Source organism: Schistosoma haematobium, chromosome 3 (genome assembly GCF_000699445.3).
Source record: "Schistosoma haematobium chromosome 3, whole genome shotgun sequence".
NCBI lineage: Eukaryota > Metazoa > Platyhelminthes > Trematoda > Strigeidida > Schistosomatidae > Schistosoma > Schistosoma haematobium.
The window spans coordinates 2,535,446-2,549,257 of NC_067198.1; the positions used below are offsets into that span (position 1 = coordinate 2,535,446).

At 34.9% G+C, this 13,812-nt stretch overlaps 1 protein-coding gene across 2 annotated transcripts in view; it reads right to left on the reverse strand.

Moving 5' to 3' along the window:
• Window positions 1–520: 520 nt before the first annotated feature.
• MS3_00004794 (uncharacterized protein) overlaps window positions 521–13,812 on the reverse strand; it is a gene marked incomplete at its 3' end in the record, with an annotated part of 47,491 nt that continues 34,199 nt past the window's right edge. Inside the window, exons 5-6 of one of the 2 annotated variants that reach the window (XM_051212762.1) lie at window positions 12,389–13,120; window positions 521–9,021 (exon numbers count right to left, since the gene is read on the reverse strand). In XM_051212762.1, the coding sequence (XP_051068675.1) occupies window positions 8,755–9,021; window positions 12,389–13,120 (999 nt within the window). The remainder of the gene's footprint in view (window positions 9,022–12,388; window positions 13,121–13,812) is intronic. The other variant, XM_051212763.1, reaches the window with a different exon arrangement.

Sequence of the window (13,812 nt, forward strand, 5' to 3'; positions counted from 1 at the left end):
ATGCAGCCCAACTTGTCATTATCGAAAAGACAAGGTCTATGTTTCACCAAAAGCCCAAACAGCATGAAAATGATTGTGTCACATCCCATTGTGTCTATAAATTTACATGTATGTGTGGCAACACGTACGTAAGGAGGAGCAATCATGATTTGCAATTAAGGGTGGGTGAACAAATACCAAAATGGTTGCAAAATCAGATGAATTCCAATGGTGAAATAAGACCACAGGATAGACAGACATCATCATCCATTGCGAAACATTTGATTGAGACGGGTCATAAGGTTGATATCAAATCAGCATTTGTTGTGTTGTACAAAAGCCTTCAAGGACGTATACTAAGGTTTATTGAAGCCTTGGCTATACGAAAATTGAAACCCCCTTTATGTGTTCAAAAACGAAGAATATTTGAGCGAACAATTGTTTTCAATAACTTCATCATCAGGCTCTACAGTTATAAGTCCATAATTATAATATTTTACAAAGGCCAAAAATAAGGCATGGCATTAATGAGTTTGACAATGTTATGTGTTAAAAAATGGTGAGCGTTTGCATCTGTTACGATATATAGATATATATACTTCAAAAAATTGTAATATTTGCAAATTAGAAAGGTCATTCAATAAAGGTCAGTTAATTGTTCAGTCACAATAAGATAATATAATAGTACTATTGCAAAATTGAAAATAATTTTGTCAACTGAGATAATAATAATATTGTTGTGTGAATATAATATGTAATAAAGGGGGGGGGTGTTATCAAGGTAATTACGGTCAACAAATTGGGAATGATGTATATGAAGATTAAGATATAGATAATGACAAATAATGATAATAAGGAAAATAAATAAAAATAAAGGAAGGAAGGGGTAAGAGGTTTACAATATTCAGTCTAGGTATTTGGTGATCTAGTCGTAGGCCAGGGTAAACATAGAGGCTGGATATATTTTTTCTGGATGCATAAGTTAGGTCTTCTGGAGTTGATCCAGATGGCTTCGGCTGTGTAAAGCAGTCGTAATCTAGCTCCTTGAGGTAGATATTTTGGAACTTGATATAAAACAGAGAAAGCTTCCTCTATTTTAATATGATGTTCACTATCTACCAAGTGAGAAAGAATGGTGCTGTTAATCGATTTGGTGACTCCTTTTCCTAACCAAAAACAATTTGTACTTACACTTAACCTACCCTGGTAGTACTGATCTACTGTCCAGAGTGGTAATCACATTTGTTTTTGTGTACCTTAATATTTTTTCCTTTGTTGTTATGACTTACCCTTAACCTGTCTAGTTGACCTTTTAATTTTTCATATATAAATGTTCTTAACAAGTAGATGATGTGTGATCAGATTGTTCGAAATGTATTGCTCAAATATATCATCATATAATTCTGATAAACTTCATCTTCTCATTGCATTATCGTAATTTATCAAAGGGACTAATTGTTTTAAAGTATTATTATCACCCTGTAAAAATAAGTATATATATATTTGTGATTGTACAGCTTTGAAAATGAATTCTCCGAAAAGGGCAGAACTCTTCACAGAATTAATCTTTCATATGACTAATCACTTTTTACTATTCATCTGTTGACAATTAATCGGTCAAATCAATCTTTGACACTTTAATATAATTATGATGTGGTAAATTCATAGAAATGATACATTAATCTTATCAACCATCAGTCAGTCAATCAGTTACAACGTAGGAACAGGCACATATTATCAAACATTAAATATACTGTGATGTTTGCTTGTCATACAGCCTCCGAATTCGCTGGTATGGCCGAGAGTCTGCTCTCCCTCTCGAAATGCTCTCACATGGTCACGCGTATATAGCCTCTGCCAGGGAAGTCCTACTCACTGCCTTCTCGCACCACGGGTGTTGTTTACGAAATTCAGAGGACGAAAAGCGAATGTTCGGCACTTTAACCAGGTTGGTGGATATGGAGAGTTCACCTAGGGGAGTTGGAAAACCCTCATTCCAAACCAATGGTGTACATGGGTTCCAGTATCCTGAAGGAACAAAGAGCGTATGAACCAATCGTTGGTCACCAGCTACCGTGGGACTGTATCTCCCTACGATGCTCCACTGCCTTGTGGATCAGACCTTCGGGTCGAAGGCTCCGGGTGTGGCCCCCTAAGAAAACCACCTGCTTCGGTTTGGGGACCCTGGCAGTGTCACAGCCCTCACACATATCAAATGATATTTGCGCGGTGCATATGTAACTGGTGCCCCCTTGTGGCAGTATTTATGTGTTCAAATAAATAAATAAATAAATAAAAATACTGTTCTTAATTGAAGCATAAAAGCTCTCTCATAAAGTTTCGTTTTATCTCATCATACTTACAAGGAATGTTCTCATTTGGAATTATAAAAGCCAAATGAGAAGAGGAATACCAAAGAACACATTACACTGAGAAATTGAGATAGATATGATAAGAATAAACAACAATTGAAGAGCACTAGAAAGGAAGGGATAGGACAGAGTGGATTAGAGAATGCTGGTCGACGGCTTATTCTCCATTTGGGGTTAACAGGCGTAAGTCTTCGTATACACAGACTGATACTTGTCAGCAAATTGATAGTAGAACCCAATTATTTTTATTTATTTACTTAAGCACGTAAAAATTTGTACGTAAAAGCACTAAAAAATACGCCATTCAATGAGAATGGGATTGTGGAAAGATAGAGAAAGGAAGGTTAGTATAGTAATAAAAAGGAGAAAAATGAATCAGTGTAGGAGAATAAAAAAAATAGGAGAAACACAACCAAAAAGGGGTTCTTTCAGCCTAAGAAGTTTCTTTCAGTTACAAGAAGAAAGTAAAAGAACGTCACAGCAGGACTGTCACTGGCTTCTATTCTAAACCATGTCTGATAACATCTCAAACCACTGTGATACACCATCTCTAGGACCATATCCAGGGAATTGTGAAAGACCGACAGATACTAGTCCTATACAGCTTTCTTTCTTACCATGACAGTAGATCATATACTGATCACTTCTCCGCTTTTTCTAACCGGCCACAGCGACTGCAACTAATTTGGAGTGTGGAGTTCTCTGTGACGACATTCATGGCATGTTTTCAAGACACCAAAGGCGGTGTTTCAAGATGGTGACCCCAACTGAATAATCATCATTGTGTCCGAATATATGTTGCCGAACCTACCCATTACTATCACGATGTTGCCACTAGATCTCAGAAGTCCTTCAGAGACAACATCCTCGACTCGAAGAGGTCAAGGTTAACAAGCATAGAGCAAAACTGCTCTCACCAATGTGTTGTATATCCGACTTGTAACAACCAGACTAACATCACGACAATGGAACCCACTTAGTTTTCGTTAGATGTTAAATTTGAAAATTACTTGATCAAAGAAATTTGCCAAATGGTTTCAATCATTTAAAAAGAAAAAAAGTTCTAAGTATTCTTAAACGAATGATTCATGAATAGAAGTTACAAGTGTTGTTTGGAGAACCTTGTGAACGATGCTATAAACATAATTTATAATATATGAAAAATGGAGTAACTAAGTGCTAAATTTTATCAGTAATATTTCTCATGCACTTGGTTACTGATTTGGTGTTTACCATTTGTTTGTCAGCTGAAAACCATAGCTTTCTTTATAGTGAATTAAGTGGACTTGGTCGTATTCTTTTTGTTAAATGATTACAGATAACTTTTTTTGTGATCTGAAATGAAAAATAACAATCATATAGATCCTCTCATGCACTTAATCTTTCCTATCACAACTGATCCTCCTACTATTGTTATGACTTTATGTCCGGCTTTTTATCACGGGATTTATCCACCAATTAAAATACGACTTATTCAATCTTAACACTATGCCAAACTGTTGTATCTTGTGACTGCAGATCTAGATAGCAGCGTATTTATCGATCGGATCAATGACACGTAAACACGTACGAACGACCTAGAGTCCCGATTGACCCTGCTTCGTTGTCTAGCCCAGCCAGTTGAGTCCAGAACACATGTCTCAGCCTCTGAGTTATGAATCATTATGTTTCAGACACTTTGTTTATATACCAATCAAGCAGACTACATCGTACCATAAAATAGAAAACAACATTTGTACAGTATTTGACAAGTGAAATAAATATTGACCAATGGGGAATGTCCATTTAAAGTTCAAGGACACCGTTAGACTTAACATGATAATTATTTTTCCGAATATCCTAACACAAACCAATAACGTTCGACCGTTATGAGCAGCCTACCGTCCTTATTGGTCCTATGTCCGCCTAGCCCGTCTACTTGAGTCCAGAACACCAATACCAGCTTTCACTATGCGAATCGAATCACTTAATCTTTCCTATCACAACTGATACTGCTACTATCTCTACTATTTTGAAATTTAGCCTGACAATTTCATCTCTCTGTGCATATAGGTTGTTGGAATTTGAACTGATGTATATACGTACCAGATTCTACGTTGTGACTGCGTCAAGAGAAAAACAATTTTTCGGACTTTATCCTTCCGCCCTCCCCACGAAATAATGTTGGGTCTTCATATTCCCAAGTTACAGTTAATGTGACTCTATTGAGCTGTCATTGAAAGTGATGATATAAAGTGATATCCATTTAGGTTGTCAGCTTTCATTTTTATCTAACAATACCATAGATATTCCATAGGAGATAACCCTCTGATTGCATGGTATTCTATGAATTGGTGTCTCACTAGAAGAATCGCTTGTTGACTTAGAACACAGGCGATATACCCTTGTTTGATGAAGACCCTGAAAAATGCCGAATCTTCAAGTCACTCTGAGAAACAATGCCCTGGTGCATTGATGTTTAACAAAATATTGACGCTTTCGCCAACTTCTATTGCATACACGAGGTGTCCATCTGCTATGTAAAGGATGTGTATGCTGTTCAGTACGCTTTATTGCACTTTATATATGTGAAACGTGACCTTTAAAAAATACAAGATATTGGTACTTCACTAGTATTCGATCACATATCCCTTCAAGGATATACTTAAGCACGTTAGGATCATCGAGTGACCGTATTGGTCAATGAGGTAGTAAATTTACACTAACTGAGGTAGTTTGGACACGTATTATATATTCCCAACTGTTGTCTACTTTGACATTCGATATTTACTAGTATGGGAATGGGTTAGAGGAAAAGTAGGGACAGCCACACGAAAACGTAGTATTAATCCATGAAGTCACTTACAGATGAAGCCATGTAGGGAGGTTCACGTTACGTAACTAAGGTCGTAACAGATAGTTCAAGACGTTAGGTGACATCGTTCATGGTTCGGTCCGAAAGGCTCAGGTAGCTAAACTTTTTGTCTTTCATAAGATCTTGAGTTTCAAAATCATCTCGGTACTATTTTTCTTAATCCATGAATTCATTATATCGTCCATACCTAATCTCAACTATTACTACTACTATTCTGATAATTAAATGTGCTGTGTAAACTTGAAGCCAAATGAAGATATGTGCTAGATTCTACATTACAAACTTTAAATTTGAGAAATTGTTAGATCTTAACTTGGAATTTACCCAATTCTGAGATTCTATTGTCGAACATATAGTAACAGAGAACTTGTAGACAAAACAGTAATCCTGAAAACTTTTACGAGTTAAACGAATGTATACATTCGGGCTCTAGTTAAAGTTGTTTTATAATGAGAAATCAATGATGTTACATATCTTCAAAATGAAAAAATTCCTTCATAAACGACCTACTTACTTTGTGCAATAACTTACCTCTAACAAAAACTGTGAACATGAAGTAGTTTGATTGCAAAACAAAGTTTTCTGTACAGTTAAAATTATATACCCTATCTATATTTACAATGGAAATTATCCCACTAAGGTAGATGAAAGAAGAAGTGAAATTCACATTAGTCAAATTAAACTGGTATATATATCATTTCTTCAAATTATTTACCATTTGATAAGTTTCATTATTACTAATCCAAATCTTTTCTACATTTTCAAGACACAAACACTCTGAATTCAATTCGAATCTAGGTTCATTTGTAGTATATGCAATATATCCTGATAGATATAAGTAGTATGTAGCAGTAATCAGAAGTGAAATGTCTGCCACAAGAACAAGAATGGAAACAGAGAACAATTGGAATAACAATAGAATTAAGTCATGAAGTATGTCGAGGATAACTGAAGGGAGATATACAAATAATGTATTTAATGTATGATTTTCACATTTTACGAAGACATTGTGTAATTTTTTATAAAACTACAAATTGGTTTTCCCCACTTAAATTCTCATTCACTACATATCCAGTCAATAAGTTCCACCTACGGCGAAGGCGAGATATCCGCTTATCGATTAAGGGACAAGTATACTGCGCGGAAGTTCATTCTGTTCTACTTTACGGCTGAGAAACGTGACCATTAGGAGTAGAAGATACTTGTAAGTTATTAGTATTTGACCACAGATACCTTAGAAATATTGCCAACATCTGATGGGATCATCGGGTAAGTAATAGTGAGGTTAGACACAGGGTATTAGGGAATGATGGTAATACAGTTATTGAGGTTGTGAATCATCATCGACTGAGATGGTTAGGCCACATATTACGCATACCCAAACACCAATTACCACGACGCGCAATGTTGAATAATCTTTAAAGGATGGATGGAAGAAGGTTAGGGGCGGCCAAACCAACACGTAGAATCAGTCATTGAAGTCACTAACTTCTAGTCTTAACCATGTTGGTAGGTGCAAACTACTTGATTGGTGTCCGCCTGACTATCGTAACCAATGGTTGGAGACTCTCGGTGACGTGACTCAGAATCCATCACAATGGCGTCGGTGTATACACTCTCTGTCTTCCTTTAAACTACGAGATTAAAATCGCTTCATATATTTCTACGTACTAATTTTTTTCTTCCTGTACTATATCCTTTTATGCAATCCTTCTTTTATGTATTGCCACCACTGAATTAACTACTTTTATGAATCCGGTGTTCATCTTGTTGTGTTAATGAGGTATGACAACTTAAACCGATGCATATATGTGCCTGGTCCTACGTTGTAACGGACTGATTGACTGACCAAATAGGATAAAATGCATGTCTTGAATTTTACTACTAATCACATTTGATCTATTTTTCTATAAAGATTCTAAAGTTAAACTCATTCAGTATAAGCAAATAAGAAATAAACTATCTGTATTGATGAATACGGTAAAACAAACAAACAAACAAACAACCACCACCACAACAACAACAACAACAAAAGAGTCAATATAACCGACAACAACAAAAAAAAACTTTATTCAATAATAGATATACATAGAAATTCTTAAAATTTGATTTGTTAGCAACATCGAAAAACAAACCGTGTAGATAGTTTAAGAATAAGAGAGATAGAGATAGTAATTCATGTACACAAAAAAAAGAAAAACAAAAACACCCAACCTGACACAAATACAATATGAATACATGAAGACATTTTATGAATGAGGATAGTTAATAAACGAACAGATAAGTATCTGAAGACGTTTTATTCATTAACAGTTGAATAGGGATAATTCATTAGTAAAGAATATGATATAATAATTCGTATTCTTATGTATCAAATATTCACTTCAGGTACTTCATATAATGAATAAATGAATGAATGAATAACAAAGTTAAACTAACTATTGACAAATATAACTGTGAACATAAGAAATAACGGATAAGTTAACAAAGAATGTTATGGTAATGTATGAAAACAAGAAGAAGAAGAAAGGTTTGTCTAGTAAATACCTTCATAGAGTTTGAATAACTGTGATGAAAGGAAAACAGATGAACTTGATAAACATGAAAATAAAAAGAAAAAAAAAGAGGGAACTGAATACAAGCGGACTACACAAGAAGACTGAAAAATTTCCACAGACCGAAACGAAACAAAACAAAACAGAAAACAGTATCTTTCAACAAAGAAGAAGAAGGAGAAACAAACAAACAAACAGACATTATAACTTGACAATAATAAGAATAGAAAGAATAAACAACCTTCAAAGACCATGAAAGATAGTTGCGCAATTTGTGAATTGATTTGAAGTTACACATGAAGATTATTGAATGCTGGCCTAGTAGTCTACAGGTTAAGTGTTAGCGCATGAAATAAAAGAAATAACAGATAATTTAACAAAGAATTTTATAGTAATGTATGAAAATAATAATAATAATAAGTAGAAGAAGGATAGTTTCTCCAGCAAACACCTTCATAGAGTTTGAATAACTGTGATGAAAGGAAAACCTTTTTCACAGGTGAAAACTTTGTTCATTAAAAAGAAAAATAATGAATTGAATATAAGCGGATTACACAAGAAGACTGGAAAATATCCACAAACTGAAACAAAACAAAACAGAGAACGGTATCTTTCACCGAGGAAAAAGAAGAAGAGAAGGAGGAGGAGGAGGAAGAAGAAGAAGAAACAAACAAACATGGCTTGAAAACAATAAAAATAGAAAGAATAAACAACCTACCAAACAATTTTTTTTAATCTTTAATGGATAAAAAAAGATTTGTATCAAGAAATAAGTGAAGTTTCCTTTCGATCATAATTTTTAAAAAAACGTGTTTAAGAGATTGAATATGTATTTGTAGATGTATGTGTGTGTGTGTCTCTATGTGTGTATGTGTATCTGTGTGCGTCGATACGATTTGAAACCCCAATCCAACCCGTCACACCCTACCTCACCCCATCCCCATTTGTAATCCAATGATTAGTGAATAAACAATTACTCTTCAATAATTCAATTTTATAAATAAATATGATGAGAGGATTGATTTAATTGTTTATTATTATTATGATATGATTGATGATTACACCAAATTTTTGATAAATGTTGATAATATGATGAAAAAAAACGTACTGCTTGTTCAATACTAGTTGAACAACATAATTCTCTACATGAATGCATAGCTAATTGTGGAAATCCTAAATCCACTGTAGGTATACCTAATTGTGATGATAATAATGGTCCTATTGTAGAACCACAATGTATATCTTGTTTGGAAACAAATTCCTAATGAAATTGAATAGATAAAAAAAAATAGGTAATTCATAAAAGTGAAATACAAGTAGACAATGTTTTATAAATAAGTATATATAGATCCTGATTTCAAATCTCGTGAAGTGAAATGGTGGATGTGCACTATTGAGGAGTCTCATACTAGAACGAAACGACTGTTCAGTGCTTTCAGGTTTTCCATGGTAGTCTAGTTTCAGTTGACTTATGAATTCAACTATAAAGTATATATAGTTTTATTTTTCTTAAAATCATCAAATTAGACAAACCTGGAAGTATTGAATGACTGTTCCATCCTAGTATGGGACTCTTCAGTACTGCATATTCACAATTTTATATAACAGTTATCTAATCCTAGGATAATAGTTTTTAATAAGATAAAGGTGAAGTTTATAACGTTTTAATGATAAGTAAATCGTGTAACGTATAACTATTTATATGTAGTGTATACTTTGTGAACAATTATCTATTTATTAACAACGAAAACAAAACATTTGGGTTTGCGAATTGTTGAGAAAGAGCCTTCAAATACCTTGTTACAATCGAAAGTGGGGTGTCCACTTCCCTTCTCCAAGTGCTCTCAAATAGCCATGCGTATACAATCACTACAAGGAAAGTCCTATTCCTTTCCTTCTTATGACGAAAAGCGAATATACAACGCTTTAACCGTGTTGAAGGGTATGGAGTTGGAAAACCTTCATCCCAAACCGATAGTGCATATAGACCCCAGAATCTTGAGGGAACAAATGGTGTATGAACCTACTGTCGGTCACTGACTACGATGGGACTGCATGTCCTAACGTTACCAGTTTGCTTTCTGTATTAGACATGTATGTCAAAGGCTCCGGGATTGCTCCCCCCCCTAGGGAAACTACCTGCTCCGGTTCCGGCAATATGGAATTAACCCAGCCCATATAAAAATCCACTTATTTGTGTGATGTATATAAATATTTTTGATGCCCCTTTGTACTGATGTTTATGTATTTAAATCAATAAAGTCGATTCATACATGAAATGAATTGCAAATCAAAATTTCGACTTCTGATAAAATACCTAGTTAAACAGTACCACATTGAAGTAACAGTAATCAAATAACTACATGTAATATAACATTGGTACTTTAATCTGATGGACAAATATTCCAATATTAAGCTATTTTAAGAAAAACAGATAAATGAACTAGTATAATGTGATCGGAATATTAACAGTCAAAGGATGTTTCAATGTACAAAATAATAAATTCAACAAAATACTTTAGAACTAAAATGAAAATAAGATCTTGGATAATGATCAGTTCAAGTGTAAACCGATTCGATAAAGCTCAAAAAACAATGTGTGTATTAAGTCTATAACCAGACAATATAAAGATCAATTGTAATTTACATTGAATGTTTACCGTCAACTTATCCATTCAGTCTTCATTTGATCTTAGTTTTTATTTAGCTAGTAATTACGAAATGATGTAACACTAGCATAATAGGCAGAGATGGACAGTGGAATTCCGGACAACCGTTTCGTTCTATTTCAGACTCGTCAGTTGGATGCACCTGCATCCCAGAGTTGATGTTTATTCCGAGACACAACTCCAGTACCGTTCGCTTTAAACGCCATCGCGTTTATTCACTTAGTCAGTGAGACCAGATGACCATTAGCTTGTACAAAAATGATTTAATGATATAACACATTTATAGGAATGTGTAACTGTTGTTTAATGAATTTTTCACTAATACACAATAGTTATGTTACCAATTGCCCTCAAATGCCCTGATACGGACGAGAGTGAAGAGAGTCAGCTCTCCCTATCCAAATGCTCTCACATGGCCACGCGTATATACTCACTATCAAAGACGTCCTACTCAGTGCATTCTCGTAACCAGGGTGTTGTTTACGAAATTCAGAGAACGAAAAGCCGGTGCTTTAACCGGGTTGATTGATGTGGAGGATCCACCTAGAGAAGTTGGAAAATCCCGATTCCAAACCGATGGTGTACATGGGCTCCAGTATCCTAAAGAAACAAATGGTGTGTGAAATTATTGTTGGTCACTGGCTACCATGGAACTGCATTTCCTAACGTTGCTCCATTGCCTTATGGATTAGACCTTTAAGTCAAAGGCTCTGGGTGTGGCCTTTTATGGAAACCACCTGTTTCAGTTTGAAAACTCGGACAGTATCCGAGCCCTTGCAGAAATCCAATGATTTATGTGGCGTATATCTATTTGTTGCCTCTGTGTGCTGATATTTATGTGTTTAAATAAATAAATATGTTTCGTATTGCTTCTTAAAACAAATAATAATCTTTTATTCTTATAAACTAGATATGCAAATTTACTCGATATAAGGAACCTAATAAATTATTGGCAATCACAATGGTGTACCTACTTTGATTTGGTACAGACTACATAGTTCATTAATGTTAGATTCGACTACGTTTATCTGTATATGTCAGCGAATCACAACATTCTAGATCATTAAATTTGCTTTGGTTGTTGTAATCTTTTAACTCATGTTTAGGACTGAAATTATCAGTGCCTCTGGGCATCAGTAGTAGTAGTAGTCACAATGTAGAACCTGGTACATATGTATAACGATTCAAGTCTCCATAACCCATAAGCACAGAGATGAAATTATCACGTTAAATCCCAGAATATTAGAGGTAGTAACAGTATGAGTACTGATAGAAAAGATTAGTTATCGAAATACGATTTTCTTTTAAAAAAATTCGTGAAATAACAACAACAAAGTTATGAAGGATTCAAGAGCTCAGAATCTACACGAGGACAAAGAATGAACGCACCAGAGCCATGACATTGATTGATTCAATCAAGCTGTTAATAACTTCATGAACTGATGCTACGTTTTTGTTTGACCACCTTTAGCTTTCTTAAGGATATTTGCATGTTTTGCAGATGGCCTCGATATTCCTATTAAGCCATAATTATTTCAAAAAGAGATGGATAATGGCTATCGGTGGAATTCACGACGCACGTTGTGACTTGATGGCAATATCGAGGTTATCCGCACAGGATGCACATATCCCAAGAAGAGACTGATCAATCGGAATGCTAAACATCAATGGGAAGATCCAAACAGTCAATACGTATATGAAAATTAAAATTCACCCCATTGCAATAGCTAGTGACTATCTGAACTCAGTAGCTAAGTGGTTAACGTGGTAGCGTTTGAGGAGAATGGTACTGGATAGTCCCAGAATGAACATCCACTCTGGGATGAAGGTATATCCAGCTGGTGAGTCCCAAACAGAACGAAATGGACATCCTAGATTTCACTACTAACCAGCATTCATCTTCGTTTAAAATATAGATTATTAATTTACGTAATAACAAAAAACTCAAAAAATACAAACCTGAACTGGGACATTACACAAATGTGCGATTTCACGAACAACCGCTGCAGTAAGGCTATTCGTAGCATAACGCTGTGAAACATTGTATTTTAATACGACACCACTGTGAAATTGAGGTTTATGATAACATTCATGTCGTTCACCCCATGATGGATGAACTGCATGAGCTTGATCAGCTGATACAAGAAAAGATTTAGCTAATGATTTTTCAAAATGTAAATCTAAATTACATTTTGTACATTGTGATGTAGTTGTATTGTTAGTTGGCGTAAGTGTTTCAGATAAATTGCACATTTCAAATGCTTTATTAAGTCGACGAATAACAGACAAAGTATAGCCTGAATCTGCACCTTGAGCTGATGTAGATCCAACTTCTTCATGATCAAATAAGCATAATAAACGTATATTACACTCAGAGGATAAAGTTGGAAGAGATTCAATGAAACCATGAAGACCAGCATAAGAATTAAACAAATTATCTAAACGAGGCGCATGAATAAATTCTTTGTACAAGCCACCAACGCAAGCAGGCTGTGCATCAGCAAAACAAAGTTCCAGCTCCACAATTTGTTGTTCACTAACACCTGTTTCTTCACTTAATAAACGTAACAAAGCTGGTGGATGACGATTTCTATTAGATAATGATGAAATAGGACATATGTTAAAACATGTATTTGTTGAATCATTTCCACATTCAGTAGTATTGGCAGTTTGAGCAGTTGGATTTTGAAGCTGTACAAGAAAAAACAATATGAAAAACCATCTATTTTAACTCATCAACTGAACTGTAAGTACAAACTACTATCAAGTAGGACCTAATCATAATCATCTTTTTTTAATTTTTCGTAATTTGAATTGTTTAGTGTTGTTGTTAGGCATAAAGTTCTTAGAAAATATAATAGGGCAATGAATATCATTGTAAAATTATACTAACCTATGCGTCATGCCATGTTGCTCTGAATTGTAATGCAGGAGAAAATAAGGTTGAGTATGCTCATTAACTATAAGTTCTAAACTGAGAAGAAACAACTATTTAATAATTTCTAGTTTATAATCAATTTGTAGTGGATGGATGCAGTTCCATTGTAGCCAGTGACCAACAATAATTTCACACACCATTTGTTTCTTTAGGATACTGGAGCCCATGTACACCATCTGTTTAAAATCAGGGTTTTCCAACTTCTCTAGGTGGATCCTCCACATCAATCAACCCGGTTAAAGCACCGGCTTTTCGTTCTCTGAATTTCGTAAACAACACCCTGGCCACGAGAATGTAGTGATTAGGACCTCTTTGATAGTGAGTATATACGCGTGGCCATGTGAGAGCATTTGGATAGGGAGAGTTGACTCTCCCCACTCTCGGTCGTATCAAGGCATTTAGAGGTATACAAGTACTGACCGGGCCCAACGTTGCTTACCTGCAG